The 19,744-nt window shown below is 52.1% G+C and overlaps 1 protein-coding gene across 1 annotated transcript in view; it reads left to right on the top strand.

Annotated features, from left to right (window-relative positions):
• Positions 1 to 19,744, top strand: part of ARVCF (ARVCF delta catenin family member) — a 339,824-nt gene that overhangs the window by 278,115 nt on the left and 41,965 nt on the right. The window contains exons 7-8 of the mRNA XM_069100847.1: positions 10,540 to 10,698; positions 16,125 to 16,750. Coding sequence (XP_068956948.1) covers positions 10,540 to 10,698; positions 16,125 to 16,750 — 785 coding nt within the window. The remainder of the gene's footprint in view (positions 1 to 10,539; positions 10,699 to 16,124; positions 16,751 to 19,744) is intronic.

The following is a 19,744-nucleotide window of genomic DNA, read 5'->3' as shown; positions in this document are numbered from 1 at the left end:
TGACCTTGGAAAAGTCTCTTTCCTCCTCTGGGCCTCAGTTTCCCCATGTGTAAAATGAAGGGGTAGGCTCAGTAGTCTCAAAGATCTCTGCCCCCGAGTCTAGTGATTCTGAGGCCCCGCTTTGGCTGCAGGCTCTGCCACTAGCTGTCTGGGCCACTCAGAGCAAGAGATTTTTCTGGGCCTCAGTTTCCTCACCTTTGTGATGGGTGGATCTGGAGCCTAGTGACCTGTGTGATTGTGGGTAAGTCATCTCCCTTGCTGCTCCTCAGTCTCCCCATCTGTAAGATCTCCCAACCACATGTACCCTCTGTGTTGTGATGCCCCTTCCAGCTTTGGCCCTCTCCCTGGGCCTCAGTTTCCCCATCTGTAGATTAGGGGCAGTACTAGATCTGGCTACCCTGCAGGGCAGTTGTAAGAAAAGCCTCCCTTCCAAATCTACAGGCTTTGACCTCTGACCTTCGTGTGGACACAGAGCTCTTGAGCCGGGTTGGGGTCCTGACCCATCCTGGGTGCCATTTGTCAGCTCCAGCCCCCAGGCTGGCCAGAGCAGGGTCCTGCTGGGTCTTTACTGGGGGCTCGCAGATGACCTCTGGGAGCCCGTAACAGAGAGGCCTGAGGGGCCAGGGTCTGGCCCAGACCGAACATTCCTTGTGGGTTTTTTTCCATGAGGAACTTTAAGGTCTCCACAGCTGAAAACCTGGCCTCACCTTCCCCGGGGTGTTGGCTCTGTTCCCTGCCTTGTTTGTCTTCTCTGCTCTCCTCCTCTCCCCTTCCCAGGCTCCGATGCCAGGCCCTGCTGGGGCCGGGGTGCCCGCCAAGACAAACCGACCACGGCACTACACTCGCTATTTGTCTTTGAGATTAACTACTTGGGACTTGGAGCTGGCGGGGGAGAGGAACATCTGCCTTTGATTAGGAAGACCTGTGGTTCCCGGGCCTTGAGCCCAGGAGTGGGAAGGAGAGAGCTGGGCAGACCAGAGAGGCGGGCCAGGGAGGGGAGGGAGCTCTCCCTGGGTAACGAAGGGAAGGGACCATCTTTAGATGGAGGCCAAATGCCCAGCCCTCGCCTGTGGGTGTCTGTAGATGTCCTCAGGCTGCCAGAGGGGCCCTGGAACGAAAAAAGGCCAAGAGCCTCTTAGGGATAGAGAGGGGGCAACACGTCAGGAATAGAGGATGGTGTGAGCAAAGGCACAGAGGTGGTAAAGTACAATGGGGAGACATATCCAGATCCTCCAGCTGGAAGATACCATGTGAAGAGGGAAGGAATAGAGCATATGGCTAGAAATATGGGCTGGAAAATTGGAGTTGAAAGGATTCTTTTTTTTTGGAGGGTAATTGGGGTAAAGTGACTTGCCCAAGGTCTCATGGCTATTTTTTTGTGTTAAGTGTCTGAGGTTGGTTCCGAACCCAGGTCTTCCTGACCCTAGGATCGATGCTCTGTTCACTGCCACCTAGCTACCCCTTGAAAGGATTCTTAAAGATTGTCTAGTTCAAACCCTTCACTGTGCAGAAGAGGAGACTGAGGCCCAGATTTCCTCAATTGGCTTCAATCAATAAGCATTTATTAAGCTCCTACTGTGTGCTTAGCAGTCCAAGTGCTAGATATTGGGGTGCACAGGCAAAAAGCAACCCCAAAACAAACAGTTCCTGACCCCCCATTCCCACTGTATCAGGAGGACACCATATACATGTATAAATACATCAATTCAAGATCATTGGGAAGGACTCAGGGAGGAGGTGACCCTTTGGCTGAGCTTTGGAAGAAACTTCGGATTCTAAGAGGTTGATATGAGGACGGGGCCATTCTGGGCCTTGGGCGGGTGGGTGTGCTGGGAAGACTGTGCAAAAGAGCTGAGATGGACCCAGCCCATGTGAGGCCGAACCAGGGTAGGCCGGGAGGGGACTAATTAAGATATATTTAATGTATATTAAAATAGATTAAGGTTGGAAAGGTAGATTAGAACCAGGCTACAAAGGGCTTTAAATACCTAAGCCAGGGAGACCGATTAGAAGTTCAGGTAGGAGTTGATGGGGGTTGCTCGAAGGCCATGGCAGTGTTGGAGGAGAGAGGGGAGTGCATATGAGAAGTGTTTGGCACCTGAGTAGATCTGGGCATGAGAGGGATTGAGTCAAGGATGTCACCTGTGTTGGGGGACTGGGAAGACCTCCAGCAGTGACAGAGAAGTTGGGGAGATGGGAAAACTGGGGGGCAGGGAAGTAATAATGTCTGTTTTGGATGGATTCGGTTAGAGATGCCTTGCAGGCACCCAAGCTTGAAGTGCCCACTAGTGTTTGTGATGCAGGACTGTAGCTCAGGAGAGAGGTAAGGGCTGGGTGTACATATAAGGGTCATCTTCATTGAGATCATTGAACCCATTGAACTGATGAGATCACTAAGTAAGAATAGTATAGAGGGAGAAAAGAAAAGCAGCTTCCAGAGCCCTCTGGGATGGATATCATGATTAGAGGCATGATCTGCAAGAGAATCTAGCAAAGGCCTCGGAGAAGGAGCAGTCAGATAAGTAGAAAGAGGACCAGGAGAGACATTAGAGAGAGGAGAGAGTCAAGGAGAGGGTGACGGACAGTGGCAAGGCTGCAGAGAGGTCAGGAGTGGAGGAAGGCCACTGGACCTGAGGATTAAGGGATCATTGGTCACTTTGAAGAGAGTGGTCTCGGTGGGATGATGAGGTTGGTGACAGCAGAGGTTTTCAAAGAGAGGGAGAGAGGGAAGTGGGGGTCCTGAGTATAGTTGAGAGAGAAGATATGGGCTGCTAGTTAGCAGAGATAGGAGGACCAAGGGAGGCACGTTGTAGGCAACAGGGAATGGGCCAGGAGAGAGGGAGAGACTGAAGATAAATGAGAGAAGGGGATGACAGAGGAAGGAAGGTCCTTCCAGGTGGAAGGAATGACCTCAGCAAGGGGAAGGGCCACCTCATCATGAAACACTTGCATGTAGGATAAAATAACAGGCCAGGATGTCAAATGAGGAGAGAGAGCTCTCAGCAAATGGCCTCCATCTTTCTAGTGAAATGTGTGTGTCCAGGCCCTTAGCTGAGAGGGTCAAGGGAGAAGTGATTTGGGAGGCTTGAGGAGAGGAGAGAACACTTGAAACAGTCACTGTGGAGAATAGGGTAGAGAATTAAAGGGACTGAGCAGGAAATCAAAGGGTTTGCCTTGCTGTGGTGAGGGCCCACTTGAGATTATGTAGAATGAATGTGTAGTAGCCTAGGTCAACAAAGTTTTTTTTTTTTTTTATAAGCAATCGGGGTTAAGTAACTTGCTCAAGGTTACACGGAGTCAACAAAGTTTTAAGACTTCATCCAGCATTATTCAGCAATCCCTAAATAGGAGCAAAGGAGGGGAGATGTGGGCAGTGATCTGCTAGAGCCACCTGGAACAGGGATCCGATTGTTAAAATTTCAGAGTAAGCAGAATCTGGTTGTTAAACTTTCAGTATGAACATTTAAACCTTCAGAGATCTGGCAAAGGCTCCTAGTCTTCTCCCTATGGTCGGAGGGCAGCCTATAGGCCTGGCAGGGGAGGCTGGGAGCCTGCTAATGATATAATCTGTTTCTAATCAGAGCTGAATGAGATGTTTACACTTGAGGTTTTTGCTAATTTTCCAAATGCAAATAGACCTGGTTCATCTCCCTCAGCTGAGAAAACGGATGGTTCACTCCAGAGGTAGCATGTTTGGAGGAGGGCAGTGTGGTGCTGTGGAGGGAGTCGCAGGAACTGAGTTCTAATGTCGCCTCTGCGGTTCAGTAGCTGTGTGACCTTGGGCAGGTTTCTCTGAACCTGTTTCCTCTTCTATAAAATGAGGGGACTGGACCAGACGATCTCCATCTTCTCATCTGTATGATGGGCACATTCATCAGCACTCTGGGAAGCTTAGAGTCTGGCCTCAATGGGCGTGTGCCCATTCCTGCGGCCCCCTTATTAGATGACAGAGGAGGAACATTGCTGCGTGACCTTAGGTAAATCACCGCCTCTCTCTGGGCTTCTGTCGCAACTCTCGGGTACAGTTGGTTTTTGAGGAATTAGGTCCTTGAGTTTCCACAAGGCTGGGGACAGCGCTGCTCATCCCTAGAGTCAGCCAAGAACCCAGGAAGAAGGCCTCCCCAGAACCCAAATGCCCACGTGCTGCACAAAGGGGAGTCCCTCGGGCCCTGACTTACTGACTCTCACTTTACACAAAGATCTAACAAGCCTGGTCATGTAGCAACCCCATCCTTCATGGTTACATTTTTTAAATGTTGCTGGAAGACTAAGGACTTCTGTGTCTGAGAATCCTGTCCTAATGGCTCTGGGAAACTTGATTTTTTACAGCTCTAAACCTGAATTAATCAGCACACACTTAGTAGGTGCTTACTGTGGGCCAGGTCCTGAGCTGGGTGCTGGGGATACAAGAATAAAGCCCTAACACCTGGTCCCTGCCCTCCAGGAGTCCATGTTCTGATGGATAAAACAGCTGGCAAACATCTGTGCATATACAAGATACACACAGAGTGGATAGAAGCTTGGGGAGAGAGGGGGGAGGGCACAGGACAGGAAAGGCCTCCTTCAGGAGAGATCACTGGAGCTGAAGTTTAAAGGAAGCTTGAAAATCTGAGCCTGTGATTCCTCAGGGGTAGCTGTGCCCAGGCCCCCATCAGAAAGATGAGTAATCAGAGGCCCCATAGAAATGCGGAACCATAGAGGGACCATGGAATGTTGGAGAGGCTTGAGAACAGGGGATGTCAGGGCTGGGAGGGGCCTGAGAACAGGGGATGTCAGGACTGGGAGGGGCCTGAGAACAGGGGATGTCCGAAAGAGATGGGGCCTCAGAACTCAGCACTGCCCTCTGGGGAGACAGAATCATCGGGTGCACCACAGTGCTCGCCTCTTGCAAGGCCCCTAACCTCTTTGGTATTCTGAGCTGCCCTACCCTCAAGAAGCCTCCATTCTAATGGGGGACACAGCAGTATGATCCCCATCCTTCCCTTCCTCTCAGGCCTGTCTTGAGCCAGACACTAAATATAAAATAGTTCAGTTAACTGGAAAATTCTGTTGCTTGTGGAGGGCATGAGCCCCGAGGGTCCTCGTAAATCAGCCTAAACCCTGTAAACCAGGCTTTATTGGGACGCTGGGAAGGATTTTTGGCTTTGCGTTGCTTTCCAGTCTCTGGGCCAGACCAAGGTCCTCTGGGGGATTATGCAGGGGGCATCAGTGCAGGAGAGCCATGGCCTCACAGGGCTGCCCCTCCAGCTCTCCCTGACCCAGGCTGGCCTGCAGGGAGGCAGAAGAAGCTGATGGTGCTGGGGCACCTGGCCCAGGGTCCTGGGGGCTGTGGGGGCAGGGGCTGGCCTCAGGCTGTCTGGTCTCCTTGCCCACCCACCCCATGGGTGGGGCTGGCACTGCAGGCTCTCTCACCTCTGTCTGCTCTCAGTCTGCCCCTGGGCAGGAGAAGTTACCAGCTGGGTCCTAGTGTGCAGCCCTCTCTTTACAGAGGAGGAAACTGAGGCCAGCTGGGGAACGTGTTTGTTCAGGGTCACACCGGTGTATCTGCCGACATTTCCCTGGCACTTGCCGCGTGCCAGGCTGTGCTAAGCACTTTACAGGGATCATTTCATTTGATCCTATAGGTACTAATGTTATTGTTATCCCCATTTTACAGATGGGGAAACTGAGGCAAACAGAAGTTTCTCAGACTCCACCTAGGGTCCTGCTCACTGGGTTCGAGTGAGCTGCCTTCCCTGAGCTGCACGGGATGCTGAATTTGTACTAAGAGCAGAGTTTGAGTCCTGCTTAATAGCTGCGTGACCCTGAGCAAGTCACATGAACTTGTTTCCTCTTCTGGACTAAGTCATCTCTGAGGGGCCCAGTCCTGTGATCTCCTCCTCTGTGTCTTCTGAGTTGGACTTGTTTTTCCCTGGAGGATGAGAGGATACCCCAGTTCTCTTGGTGTATGGCCAAGCTGAGTCCTGGGGGACGTGGGGTCCAGCCAGAGGATGGCCTAACGGAGCACAGGAGGGAGCCTGGGGGGGGGGATCGGAGAACTCTCTGAGTATCTGAGGGCAGATCCCAGGATCACAGGGGGACAGCCGGAAGGGGACGGCTCAGCCATCTCTCCCACTTCACAGATAGAGAAACTGAGGCCTGTAAAGGAGAATGGCCTTGGTCTGCCTGGCTCTGATAGGCCAAACCTGTGGCAGGGGGAAGCTTGCAAAGGGGCAGATAATGATGGTTGGCACTGACACAGCATTTGGAATCTTATTGGAGCCTTAGAACCACGCGACGAGGTGGCGGCTGTTATGATTTGACAGTTGGGGAAACTGAGGCAACCGGAGGCCCAGGGTCACACCACTGGTGTCTGGGACAGGATTTGAACTCAGATCTCCTTGGATCCAAGTCCAGCATTCTATCCTGTAAGCCACCAAGCCTACTCAGATTGAGGCTTAATGTCAGGAAAATCCGTGAGACTAATTCAGAAGGGCCAGCTTGAGAGGTGACAGGAAGCAGGTACTGACACCATGGATGACAGAGCCAGAAACTAGTAATGAGGAAGACCTAAGTTTGAGTCTTGCTGCTGACACCGTGACCCTGGACAAGTCACATTGCTGCTGCCTGCCTCAGTTTCCCCATCTGTAAAATGGAGATAATACTATCCCCAATTCCCAGGGTTGTTGTGAGGATCACATGAGTCCTCATCTGCAAAGATCTTAAAGCGATAAATGCTGGCTACTCTTATCATTGTAATTCAAAAAGAAACGGGCTTTTTTTGAGACCTTTCAATTTTCTATATTAGCATCACCTCCTAGCATGATCTCCCACTGACCACTCTCCTAGAGTCCTCCTTTGTGTCAAAGAGAAACGAAGCCAGCTGTCCTGGCTGCCTGGTCTTCAGCATTCAGCACCAGCAGCCCCCACCTCTCCTGAGAGTTTGGGGTGTGTTTGATCAGCCCTTCTCAGGCACCAGTCTTGATCATTGGCTTTCACTGCCTTCTGGGTGGTTTTCATTTATGTTTGGTCATGGTTCTCCTACTTTACGGGAGGTGTCCAAGCAGAGATGGACGCCCACTTGTCAGGGACATTCTTGCTCAGATACAGGTTGGACTTCTTGGTCCCGAGGTCCCTTCAGCTTTTGGCATTGTGGGTGGGAAGGCTCGACCAGCAGGGCATGGTCACCAATGTGAGAGTGACCGGAGATGTTTGCCATTCTTCCCCCGGGCTTCCGGACCTTCTGGTAGAAAATAGCCTGGCCTGGGGCCTCTGGAGGCAGAGATCTGGGCTGGCCTATGTGGTCATCCTTCCCAGATTAGGGCCACACCTGGGGGGAGCTGCCCCTCCTCCTCCTGCACTGTGGCCAAGAAAAGACCCGCGGCTCCACCCAGTCTGGGGGTGCATCTCCTTATTTAAACTGAATCTGCTGGATGGACCCTGCCCTCTGCTGAGGCCGATCCCCTGCCACCCTCGGCCCAGCGCCTGGCTTTGCTGCCCCTAGGCCCTGGCTGTCATTCACTTTAATTAAACATATACAGCTACTTGGGCTTCTGTCTGTGTCTGTCCATCTCTCGGTCTGCCCATTTGCCCATCTGTCTGCCCATCTGTTTATCCATCCATCTATATCTATATTTGTCTGTTAGTCTGTCCGTCTCTTATCTTTCTCTGTCTTGACACATCCATCCATCCATCTCTCTCTCCATCTCTTTCTCCATCCAGTTCCCTATCTATCTCCACTTATCTGTCTGTCTGGCCTCCCAGCTCTCTGGCCATCTGTGTCTATAGTCTATCCATCTATCTGTTTGTCTGTCTATCTGTCTTTCTGTCCATCCAACTGTCTCTTATCTATCTTATTTATCTATCCATCAATCCAACCATCGTCCATCTATCTAATCTATCTGTCCACCTTCTAGTCTGTGCGTCTGTCCCTCCCTCCATCCATCCTTCCGTCCGTCCATCCGTCCATTGCCTCTCCAGTGTGGGATCCCACGCTGGCGTACATACATGTCAGCTCCGCCGTGGTCCCTCCCCTCGTGGAGCTTACGGACTAGGAAGGGGTTGTCCCACGCCTTGCAGGTTTATCGTGCCCCTCTTCTGGATTGGGGCCGTGTGGGGGCAGAGAGTCTATCAGTCCGCAAGCGTGCAGTCGGGGCCTACTCTGGGCTGTATACAAAATATTTTTTTAAAATAAGACCCTAGATTTATAGCTGGAAGGGACCTTGAAGCCACTGGCCCCAACCCCTCCCACTTTACAGATGACAAAACAGACCCAGATAGGTGAAATCATTTGCCTGTGGTCACCTGGTCAGTTCAGAGCTGAGGCAGAATTCAAATCCAGGTCCCAGGACTCTAGTTCAGGGCCTGTCATGGTGATGTGGTTGGTAATGCAGCTGCACACTGTATTTCAGAAGGCTGAGTGGCCAGAGTGCAGACGGGCCTAGCTCGCCGGCTGCCTTCTGCCTTGGTCAGAGCTCAGCTGGAGTCTTTTGTCCAGCCCTGAGTGCCCCACTGTATGAGGGACGTTGGAAACCCAGAGCATGCTGGGAGGAGAGCGTGCCATGTGAGCATCAGTGGCAGGAAGGAGGGTGTTGAATCTGGAGAAGAGAAGGCTGGGGTTGGGGCCTGGGAGCTGGGTTCGAGGAGCTGAAGGACTGTTCTGTGCAAAGGGCCTTTTTCTGCCCTCTGGGGCCAAGCCCCAGGTGGAGAATGGGCTGTAAATGCAGGCTTGATGTGGGACAATGGGAGCTGCCCCAGAGAGGAATGTGGTGGGGGCTGGATGTCCTCTGGAAGTGAAGTCCAGGGTCAGAGTCACCCAGAGCCGACCCTCGACCCTTGACCATTGGCCGGCTCACCCTCAGCAGCCCAGGTGGTGGCGGGCCCTTACAGCAGGGGAGGGGATGGGGAGAGGGCGGCTCCCTGGTGGGCCGCCCGGGGCCTGCTGCTCACTTCCTAAACGTGCGGGGGACCTGGGGCGCAGGGTGGAAGCTGAGGGGCACACCAGCCCCTGATCCAGAGTAAACTGGCCCAGCCCACCCTCAACCTTCCAGAGCTGGTCCTGGGAAGGGGCCGGTCACTGATGCCAGCAAGGTCTCAAATAGAAGCCTTTCATCTCCCGACCTGGCAAGGGCAGCCCTAGGCAGCCCCACCACTCTGCCCTCCTGCTTCATGTCAACAATTCTATTTGTAATTGTGCGTGTGTGTGCATGTGTGTGTGTCTGCATGTCTGCATGTGTATTTATAGGCAGATGATAAGCCCCTTGAAGGCAGGGGATGTTTCATCTTTGTCTAAGCATTCCCAGCAGTTATCACAGAGTCTGGCATACAGTAGGTGCTTGATAAATGCTCATTGACTGATTGACAGGCATTTATTAGGCACTTGTCAGGTACAAGGCTCTGTGCTGGGCCCCAGAGGGAGAAGAGAGGGAGCAAAGACCCTGCCCTCTCCTAGAGGGAGGCACCCATCCTGTTCTGGGCACCTAACTCCAGCAAAGGCATGGACGAGCATGGGGAGGGGCTTGGCCATCATTGGGTGGGCACAAGCCGGTGCAGCTGAGACTCTTTATGCTCTAGCAGGGGAGACTTCAGGGACTTGGCAGTCCCTGTTGAATGCTCTGAAGGCTGCCCATTGGAAGAAGGATAGGTCTTGGTCTTCTTGGCCCAAGGGGGCCCATCCAGGAGCCATGGTGGGGAGGTGCAGAGAGGCCTGTGGAGGCTGGATGGCAGGAAAGCCCAGCCCCCTGTTAGCGCTGTGCCTGGGGGGGGGGCTGCCTTGAGACACTTCCCCCCCAGTGAGAGTGAGGGTGCAGTGAAGGCCAGGTCGTAGTCTGGGGCCAAATACTGGGAAAGAGCTCATTGGCTTTAATTCCACAGGCCATGTAAGCACTTGGTGCATCCACTGGATTGGGGTGGGGCACAGACACCCCACAGTCATGTCCTCAAGGAGCTTATATCCCATTAGGACTAAGTCAGTCAGTCAGAGAGCAATTATTAAGCATCTGCTGTGGGCTGGGTACTTCCCGAAGTCGGGGGAGGGAGACAGGGATGGGGACGGCCCCCACCCTCCCAGTCTGATACTGGAGGCCTTTAAATAAGCCTGCATAGCTGGAAGGTGATGAGTGGAGAAGGGCCCAAGAGGGCACCCAGGACCCTCAGAGATGGAGGTGAGGAAGGAGATGCCTCAGGGCATGGCAGACAGCCAGCACACAGACACAGAGACAAGAGGCAGAGCAGCATGGGCCAGGAAAGGCAGCAAGTGCCAGGCACACAGCAGGCACTTTATAAATGCTTACTGGCAGTAGAGGGAATGGAGGGCACTAATGTGTGAGAAGACTGTAAAGCTAGGACGGCTGTGAAGGCTGTAGAGGGCATTGAACTGTCCCTGCCCTCAGGGAGCTTCCATTCTCCTGGGAGAATGCTCCTCTGATTGGCTGTGGCTGTGTCCTGAAGGAGAGATGACTGGCCGGCCAAGGTGGTGTGTGTGTTTAGGAGGCGGTGGGGAAACTGTTTGGCGTCCAGGCAGGACAGCCTCCAACCACCTGTCCCTTCTCTGTGTCCTAGGAACAAAGTCCAGGCAATCAGACGTCCCTGGCAATGATGCAGGAGCCCCAGGAGATGGTCGAGGAGACGGTGACGGTGGAGGAAGACCCGGGCACACCCACGTCCCACGTGTCCATTGTCACATCTGAGGATGGAACCACGAGGAGAACAGAGACCAAGGTGAGAGGGCCCGGTGGCAGAGGCCAGGCAGGAGCGACTCTCCCCCGACCCCCAGCGGTCCAGAATCTTCCTTTAGGACGATGGGGGCTCTAGCTGGCTCTAACAGAGGCAGGGGCTGCCACGGAGAGAGCATGGGATTTGAAGACAGTGAGGCCTGGGTTCAAGTCTTGCCCCCAGACATTTATTATCATACCCCATGGGACTCTGTCTAGTCACTTAATTATGGGGCCTCAGTTTCCTCCTTTGTAAAATGAGGGAATTGACTCCAAAGACCTCTAAAGGCCCTCCTAGGTTCATGTCTATGACCTAACCATCCTTTGATAGCCTTTGGTTTGTATAAAACATGAGGGCTGTCTATAATCTGGAGAGGCCTCGTGGACCAAGATGGCAGCAGGAGCCCCAGGGGGTCCATCCACTGCTCTGCCATTCCCCTGTGACACTCTTCTCCCTCTCTGGCCTTCAGCTTGCCTCTCATTCATTCTGAGAACCTTAACTCAGCCTTCACTCTTCTCTGCAGCCCAGCTGGCCTTCTCACTGTGTTTCACGTTTGTGTGCAATCTCCCATCTCCAGGGCTTTGCTTAGGCCATCCCCTGCTCCTGGAATGCCCTCCCTCTTCACCTCTGACCTCTTACAACTCCAATATTCCTTCAAGACTTAACTCGCATCCCCCATCGCAGGGTCCCCCTCATTTCCTGGAATTCCTTTGTATTTTGGGCTCTCTTCCCCCAGAACCTAAGCTCCCTGAGGGTAGGCTCTGCTTCTGTTTCTCTTCTGTCTCTAGCGTTGGGTCCAGGGTTTGATGCATAGAAGGGCTCACAAAATGCTTATTAACTGACTGACTGTGTCCATGTTTTTTCTCTGTAGTGGAAAGGCCTTCTTGAGGGCAGGCCTTCTCATTTCCTTCCCAAATTTGCATTCTCCTTGAACAGATGTGAGCTCTTGGAGGACTGAGGCCCCCATTTTTGGCCTTTCTTTGCATCTCCAGTACTTAGCACAGTGCCTTGTATACAGTAGGTGCTTAATAAATGGTTGTTTTTTTTTTGGCTGATTGACCAGATCCCTCCAGGTCCCTTCTGTCTCTAGAGCAAGAGCCCTGTGTATAAATACCAGAGCCAGACCAAGTATAAGAAAATCCTTTCCAGTGGGAGAGAGTGCTGCACACTGGGGCGAGTTCTCACACATGCCGCTCCACATCTCCCACCTCCATGCCTTTGCACTGGCTGTTCTCCACACCTGGAGTGCCCTCCCTCTCAACCTCCAACTCTTAGAATTCCTGGTTCCTTTAGGACTTGGCTCAACCCTTCTGGGAGGCCTCTCTGGCCTAGCATGAGGCCTTGTACACAATAGGTGCTTCATGTGTGAGTGGGTGCTGGTCCCTCCCCATCCTCTTTTCCCTCCTCCAGACCCAGAAGCCCTGTGACGCAGCCTCTCATTGTAGACAGGAGGAAGCTTTGCCCCAGTTGCTGCACTGAGTACAAACCTGCACATAGTAGGCGCTTACTAAATATTCATTGGCTGACTGACTGTGGATGAGAAGAGTCAGGGGAGGGCATCCGGAAAGAGGCCCAATCCTTGTTCTGTTTGTGGGGGCAGACCCAGGAGGGGTGGAGGGGTGTTCCCAGGAGGCAGAAAGGGGCTGAATGTCAGGACTTGGGTAAGAACTCTCCCCAAGTAGGACAGGCTGCTGTGGGAGGTAGTGAGCTCCCTGTCCTGGGAGGGCTCCAAGCAGAGGCTGAAGGACTGATGACCGGCACACTGTGATGGACCCTCTTGTTCACTGAATGAATGAAAGATCATTTGCTTTGTTTTGTTTTTTAATCTTTATTAATTTGTTTGTTTACTTTGAGTTTACAAGATTCAGTTCACCAGTTCTTTGAGTTTCAAATTCTCTTCCCCTCCCCATTGGCCGCATACAGTCAAGTATAGGATCTGCAAATACTTTCACATTAGACATTAGTCGGGTTATAAAGAGGGATTGTATCAGATGGAATGAACAATGGGAGAGAGGAAACAAAACCAAACAAGAAAAAAAGTCAGCAGGTAGTTGCTTCAATCTGCATTCAAACTCTGTTCTGAAAGAACATTTATTAAGCACCTACTGTGTGCCAGGCATTATAGATACACTAAGAGGCCAGACTCCCCTCTGCTCTCCCAGAGCTTCCATTCAGATGGGGGGAGATAACTTGGACATAAATTAGAATGGATCAGAGTAAGACAGGAGGAGACAGAGGAGGGTAGAGGGCATGGAAGGCCCTCCGGAGGACGTGCTGCTAAGAGAAGCCAAGGATTCCAGGAGGCGGAGGATGGGAGGAAGTGGACAAAGGCCTGGAGGTGGGCAATGAGGAGTCCTGTGGGAAGAACCAAAGACCTCATGATTCTGGCCCAGTATCCTTATTTAAAATATATATATTTGCTTTTAGTTTACAACATTCCTGTCCACAATTCCTCCCTCCTTCCCCCCATGGTGGCGTGCAGTCTGATATAGGCTTAGTCGGGTTGTGAAGAAGAATGATAACCAGGGGAGTGGACAGCGAGAAAGAAGGAACGAGACAAAACACAAAAGAGAGAGAGGGCATAGTTTGCTTCAGTCTGCGTTCAGGCTCCATAATTCTCTGGATGTGAATGTCCCTCTCCATCACGAGTCTTCTGGAGCTGTCTCAGCCTTGCATTGCTGAGAGGAGCCCAGGGTATCAAAGATACAATGTGTCTATAACTGTGTACAATGTTCTCCTGGCTCTGCTCTCCTCGGTCAGCATCAGTTTATAGAAGTCTCTCCAGGTTATTATGAAGTCCATCGACTCCTCATTTCTTATAGCACAGTAGTATCCCATTACATTCATAAACCACACCTTGTTCAGCCATTCCCCAATTGATGGACATCCCCTTGATTTCCAGGTCTTGGCCACCACAAAAAGAGCCGCTATAAATATTTTTGTACATGCGGGTCTTTCTCCCACTTCTATGATCTCTTTGGGATACAGCCCTAGAAGTAATATTACTGGGTTAAAGGGTATCACATTTTTATAGCCCTTTGGGCATAGTTCCAGATTGCTTTCCAGAATGGTTCGATCAGTTCACAACTCCACCAACTATGCATTAGTGTTCCAATTTCCATATCTTCTCCAGCATTTATCGTTTTCCTGTTTTATTATTTTAGCCAATCAGAAAGGTGAGATGTGGTACCTTGGTTGTTTTAATTTGCATTTCTTTATTCAATAGTGACTTAGAGCATTTTTTTTGTATGATTATAGATATCTTTAATTTCTTCCTCTGAAAACTGCTGTTGACCATTTATCAGTGGGGGAATGACTTGTATTCTTATAAATTTGACTCAGTTCTCTATATATTTTAGAAATGAGGCCTTTATCAGAGACACTGGTTGTTGAAGGCTGACCTTACCATGATGGAGCCCTGAGAGTGGTGTAAAGGTCTCATGTTGGGGCAGCTAGGTGGCGCAGTGAGTAGAGAACTGGCCCTGGGGTCAGGAGGACCTGAGTTCAAATCCAGCTTCAGACACTTAACACCATGTGACCTTGGGCAAGTCACTTAACCCCAACTGCCCTGCCCTCCCCTCTCCAAAAAAAATATCTCATATTTACCAATATGATTCCCCCATTAGAATGTAGACTCCTTAAGGACACAGTAGGTGCTTAATAAATGCATGTTGATTTATTTTCTTAAAAAGTCCCCACTGCTGTGTGAACTAGAAGATATTGGAGGGGCATTCCAACTTTTAGGTTTGGAGACTTGGTGATGCTATGGAATGGGAACAGTCTGTGCCTCTGTTCCTCCTTCCTTCCTTCCTTCCTTCCTTCCTTCCTTCCTTCCTTCCTCCCTCCCTCCCTCCCTCCCTCCCTCCCTCGCTCCCTCCCTCCCAAGGAGGAGATGAGCTAGGGCATATGACAGACCTGTGAAGGCCGGAAGGGGTCATGCAGTGAGGATGGGAGGCGGTTATAAATGGCCCCTCTCCCAGAGGACGCTGGCATGAAGCTGCCCACTCCTCGGCACTGGCCTTTGGCTGCTGTTGCTGCTATGCGGGGGCCTGAAGTGTCTGCTGCAAACCAGCACAGGAGAGACTATGGGGGTGAGTGGAGAGAGGCCCAGTCTCCCTCCCCCCACCACTTTCTCTTCAGAGCACTAATGGCCCAACCCCATTTGGTCTGCACTGGCCCTGAGGCTTCACCAACTGGCCTCTGGGAGTCCTCGGATGCTTTTACCCTGAGTGCTTGGCCTGGTCCTAGATCTGTTTTATAACTGCCCATAAAACAACCAGATGTCTGCCCGCCCACCCCTTTCCCCCACGCTTAGGAAGCAGTGCATTTGGTGGCTGTGTTAACAGAAAAGCGGAAGCGGGGTCCCTGGTTTAATGGGAATGAAGGACCATTGGGATGGGAGCCTCCTACATTGTTACCAGACGTGCTTGCTGACTCAGCTTGAAAACCAACGATAAAAATGATTCCTATTCATGTGGCCCTTTACACTTTCCAAAGCACATTCTTTGTGACAGGCTTGTGAGGGCGGGGAGGCGAGCATGGTTACCCCCATTTTACACAGTCCCACAGAAGAGAAGGGATATGCCCCAGATCACACAGCAAGTAAATGGGCTTGAACCCAGGCTGGTCAGCTCCACACCTGAGGCTTCTGCCACTTCACCATCATATCCCACTTGAAGGATCCACAGTGACCCTAGGGTTATTGCAAATGTAGGTCCTGAATGACATGCTGGAGAGAGCCCAGGGTTTTGATATCAGAGGCCCTGGATTCAAATCCCAGCTCTGCCACTTAGTACTTGGGGGAGTCACTTCATTCATCTGGGCCTCAGTTTCCTCCTCTCTAAAGTGGGCGACTGATCACCTAGGCACCTTCCTGCTCTACATCTGTAGTTCTGGGGTAGCTAAGTGGTGCAGTGAATAGAGCACTGGCCCTGGAGTCAGGAGGACCTGAGTTCAAATCCAACCTCAGACACTTGACACACTTACTAGCCATGTGACTTTGGACAAGTCACCTAACCCCAAGTGCCCTCAAAAAAAAAAAGCAAAAACAAATAAATAAATCTGTAGTCCTGTGACCCACTGTTTCCACATTCTCTATGTGACCTTGGACTTCACTTTTCTCATCTGTTGATATATTTCTCTCATCAGAGGTGGGAGCCTGTGGGTGCAGAATATTGTATACCCTATGAAACACAAATGATATGTTCAGTGGTTTTGCTTTTCTTTGCTACAAGGGAAGCCTCCCTAGGTGGCTGGATTGGGGCTTGGGCATAAAGTAGCATTTCTGGAAATAGTTGTGGTGTGGTAAGAAAGACACCAATAAAACTATAGAAAATGAACCTTCAGGGGCTGGGCTGGATGGTCTGGGGGCCCCTCACGTGCTAAGTCCAGTGAATCCAGGCAGTCACTGATGATGGGCTTCTGCCTTGCAGGTCACCAAGATGGTAAAGACGGTGACCACGAGGACGGTGCGCCAGGTTCCTCTGGGGCCCGATGGGCTCCCGGTCCTGGACGGCTCTTCCCCGCTGGGCAGCTACACAGACTCCATCGACCGGCGATACCTGAAGAATGGTGAACGCTACCTCCCACCACAGGCCTCCTCGACCCTGACCCGTTCCTACAACAGCTACGGGGAGGGCCCTGATGGGCCCTACCGCTCCTTCCATGCCCACGACGCCAGCGGTGGCTACGGGGGTGCTGAGCTGCCTGACGGCTACGGCAGTTTGTCCCGCGGTGTTGGCTATCGGCCCCGCTATGCCTACGTCCCTGGGAGCAGCTACCGGCCTGAGGATGGCAGCTACACCCTGCCAAGCCGGAGGGAGGCCTACGGGCCTCCCGGTGCCCAGCCCCAGGTGCCCCCAGTGGGCAGCGGCCCAGACCTCACCATGAGCAGCCGCTCCCAGCCCGAGAGGTTCCAGCCCGAGCCCTATGGGCTCGAGGATGACAACAGGAGCCTGGGGGTGGACGATGAAGGCTATGAACTGGACCCAGATTACTCCACCGTGAACCGGCGTCTGCCTGTGGGAGTCCCTGAGCGAGGCCGGCCACACAAGGGCAGGTAACGGCCGAGTACCCTCCCCAACCTAGGCCCCCCCAGAGACTTCCCCCTGCCCCTGAAGGGGGTGCCCCCCATTCCTTAGAGGCTGTCACAGCTTCTGAAAGTCAGTGGATCATTAAGCATTTATTAAGCACCTACTTACTGAGTCCAGGCACTGTGCTAAGCTCTAGGGATAGCTTACAATTTAACAGGGAAAAAGCATGCAAACATATATGTGCATATATATGATGTATAAATATACATGCATATAGATATAGGTATGTAAGCTGTAGACTAGATCAACAGAAAATAGCAGAGGGAAGGCATAGGACTAAGGAGCCCTGGGCTTCCTGCGGAAGGGGGGGCTTTGGTTGGGACTTCGACAAAGCCAGGGAGGTTCAGTGGTGAGAGTGGACCAGGCTCGGGGGGGCGGCCAGAGCTGAAAGATGGACGGCCGGGGGTCGGGGGCACTGGGGAGTGAGGCACGAGCAGGCTGGAAAGGGAGGAGGGGCTCCGAAGGCCAACCAGAGCATTTTGTATTTGCTCCATAGGGAGCCCCAGGAGGTTATTGAGGGGCGGCATGATTGGGCCAATGTTATCACTTACGCGTTGTAGTTGTTGAGTCACTTTTCAGTCATGTCTGACCCTCTGTGACCCCCTTTGGGGTTTTCCTGGCAGAGAGACTGGAGGGGTTTGCGATTTCCTTCTCCAGCTCATTTTACAGATGAGGAAACTGAGGCAGACAGGGACCGGTGACTTGCCCAGGGTCACACAGCTGGCAAGTGTCTGAGGTCAGATTTGAACTCAGAAGATGAACCTTCCTGACGGCAGGCCCAGGGCGCTGTGTTATGGCGCCCCCTAGCTGCCTATCTCCATCGACTGATAACAATAATAATAGTCGTTAGCCATTATATAGCACCTACTATGTGCAAGCACTGTACTAAGTGCTTTACAGTTATGATCTCAATTGATCCTCGCAACAACTCTGGCAGGTAGGTGCTGCTGTTGTCCCCATTTTAGAGATGAGGACACTGAGGTGGGTCCCCGGGTGGCCCCTTCTAGCATCTGGTGGCCACATAGGAGGAGCTTGGGAGCCATGGTGCTGGAGTCAAAAGACCTGTGTTCACATCCTTCCCATCACTATTACCTGTGCAAGAAAGTCCCTTACCAGCTCTGTGCCTCAAGTTCCTTCCTGTAAAATGGGAGAAGTCCTCATCATTAGGCTCCATCTCAGCTCTGCCACCATTTATTAGTTGGACAAACCATAGAACTACAGGATGTCAGGGCAAGAGGAGACCGGAGTGGCCCATTTGGAATCAGAAGACCTTCTGGAGTCCTGGCTCTTCTCCTTCCCAGCGGCAGGTCCCCAGGAAAGTGCTAACTCCAGGCTCAGTTATCCCATCTGTGAAATGGGGCTGCTTCCCAGGGATGCCACAAGGCTCCAATGGGATGAGGTCTGCAGACCTCAGGGCGCTCCAGGAGGGTCAGCAGCTGAGTCTGTTATTTAGAAGTGAGGAGGCACGGAAGGGAGAGGAAAGAAAAAGAAAAGATTTTAGAAAGGGAGAGGAGGAGACCAGGGCCCAGGGAAGGGTCTTGGTGGAGTGTCCTCTTTGGGGCTCCTGCCTTCCAGCTACCTCCCCTCTCTGGGCCTCAGTGTCTTCCTCCATCAAATGGGAATAACCTCTAGAGATTCCTCAGAAGGAAAACGGAATCCTAGATGGAGGGCAGGAAGGGGCTTCACAGTCATCCTGTGCAGCCCTCCCATTTTATGGAGGAGTAGTGAGGCCCGGAGGGTCACAGCCCTGGTGAGTAAGGCCTTCCTGAATCCAGGCCCATTCTCTGCCTTCTGTGGACAGAAGCCATCATGCCCAACCACCCTCGTCTCTCAGTTAAGCTAAAGGGGGATGAGAGAACATGGAAGGACCGAGTCACGTTAAGATTGATGGAAGGAGCTGGGCAGGACTGGGGGCAGGGAGGGGCTCTGGCTGCCAGTACTGAGGTGGCAGGATTGGCCTGAGGTTGAGGGTCCTGGGCACCGAGAGGCTAGTGACTGGTCCAGGGTCACACAGCAAGTATGAGCCAGAGCCAGAGCCAGAACCCAGGGCTTGGGACCTCCCCAGCCAGCCCTCTGTCTACTGTGCCCCACTGTCTCTCTAAATCATTCATTATAATAATTAATAATAATAGCAGAAGAATGATTACAACAGTAACTAGTCACATTTCTGTGATGTCTTAAGGTTTGCCAAGAAATTTCCAAACACAACATCCCTGGACAAGCCTCCAGATATTATTCTCCCCATTTCATAGCTTAGGGAACTGAGGCACAGAGAGGTGTCTTGATTTGCCCAACCTCACAGAGCTACCAAGTATTTGAGCTAGGATTCAAACTCAGGCCTTCACTGCCAAGTCTACCCATAATGCTCTAAAGCCTAAAACTTCTGACATTTACAGGAGACTTTAAGGTTTTCCAAGCACTTTACAGACATTGTCTCATTTGGGCCAACCCAGGGACAGAGATCACATGGGAATTATTATACCCATCTTGCTGTTGAGGAAACTGAGGCCGGGAGATGTCTTGCCCAGAGTCTCACAGCTAGTGTGTGTCAGAGGTTGGATTCAATCCTAGGTCCCATGAATGTCAGAAGTGGAGCCAGAGGCCCAGTCGACAAACAGGAAGGCTTCATATTTCTGGAAGGCCTCTGGAGCCCGTGGCTGCCAGACCTCTGCCCCCCTGGGAGTTCCCAGGTCCTTGGCTGGGAAGTTCCTCCAGAAACAACCAGATGGCATTCTGTCCTCTAGACTAAAGACAGCAACTCAGCTGCTCCTCCCAGGCCTTAGAGGTGCCAAGGATGAGAAAAAGAGAGCACGCAACTGTGTCAGTGGAGGGGCTGGACCCACCAACCAGGAGGGGGCTGGGGCTTGTCAGCTTACGCCTGTGCCTGGGAGGATCATCAGCTTATATGCGCCTGTGCCTGGGAGGATCGTCAGCTTATATGCGCCTGTGCCTGGGAGGAT

Source organism: Petaurus breviceps, unplaced genomic scaffold (assembly GCF_028583685.1).
Source record: "Petaurus breviceps papuanus isolate PSGF00001 unplaced genomic scaffold, PetGlider_PUasm1.0 428, whole genome shotgun sequence".
Classification (NCBI taxonomy): domain Eukaryota; kingdom Metazoa; phylum Chordata; class Mammalia; order Diprotodontia; family Petauridae; genus Petaurus; species Petaurus breviceps.
Note: the sequence above shows the minus strand (reverse complement) of the source record. Positions and strands in the feature narration are given on the sequence as shown.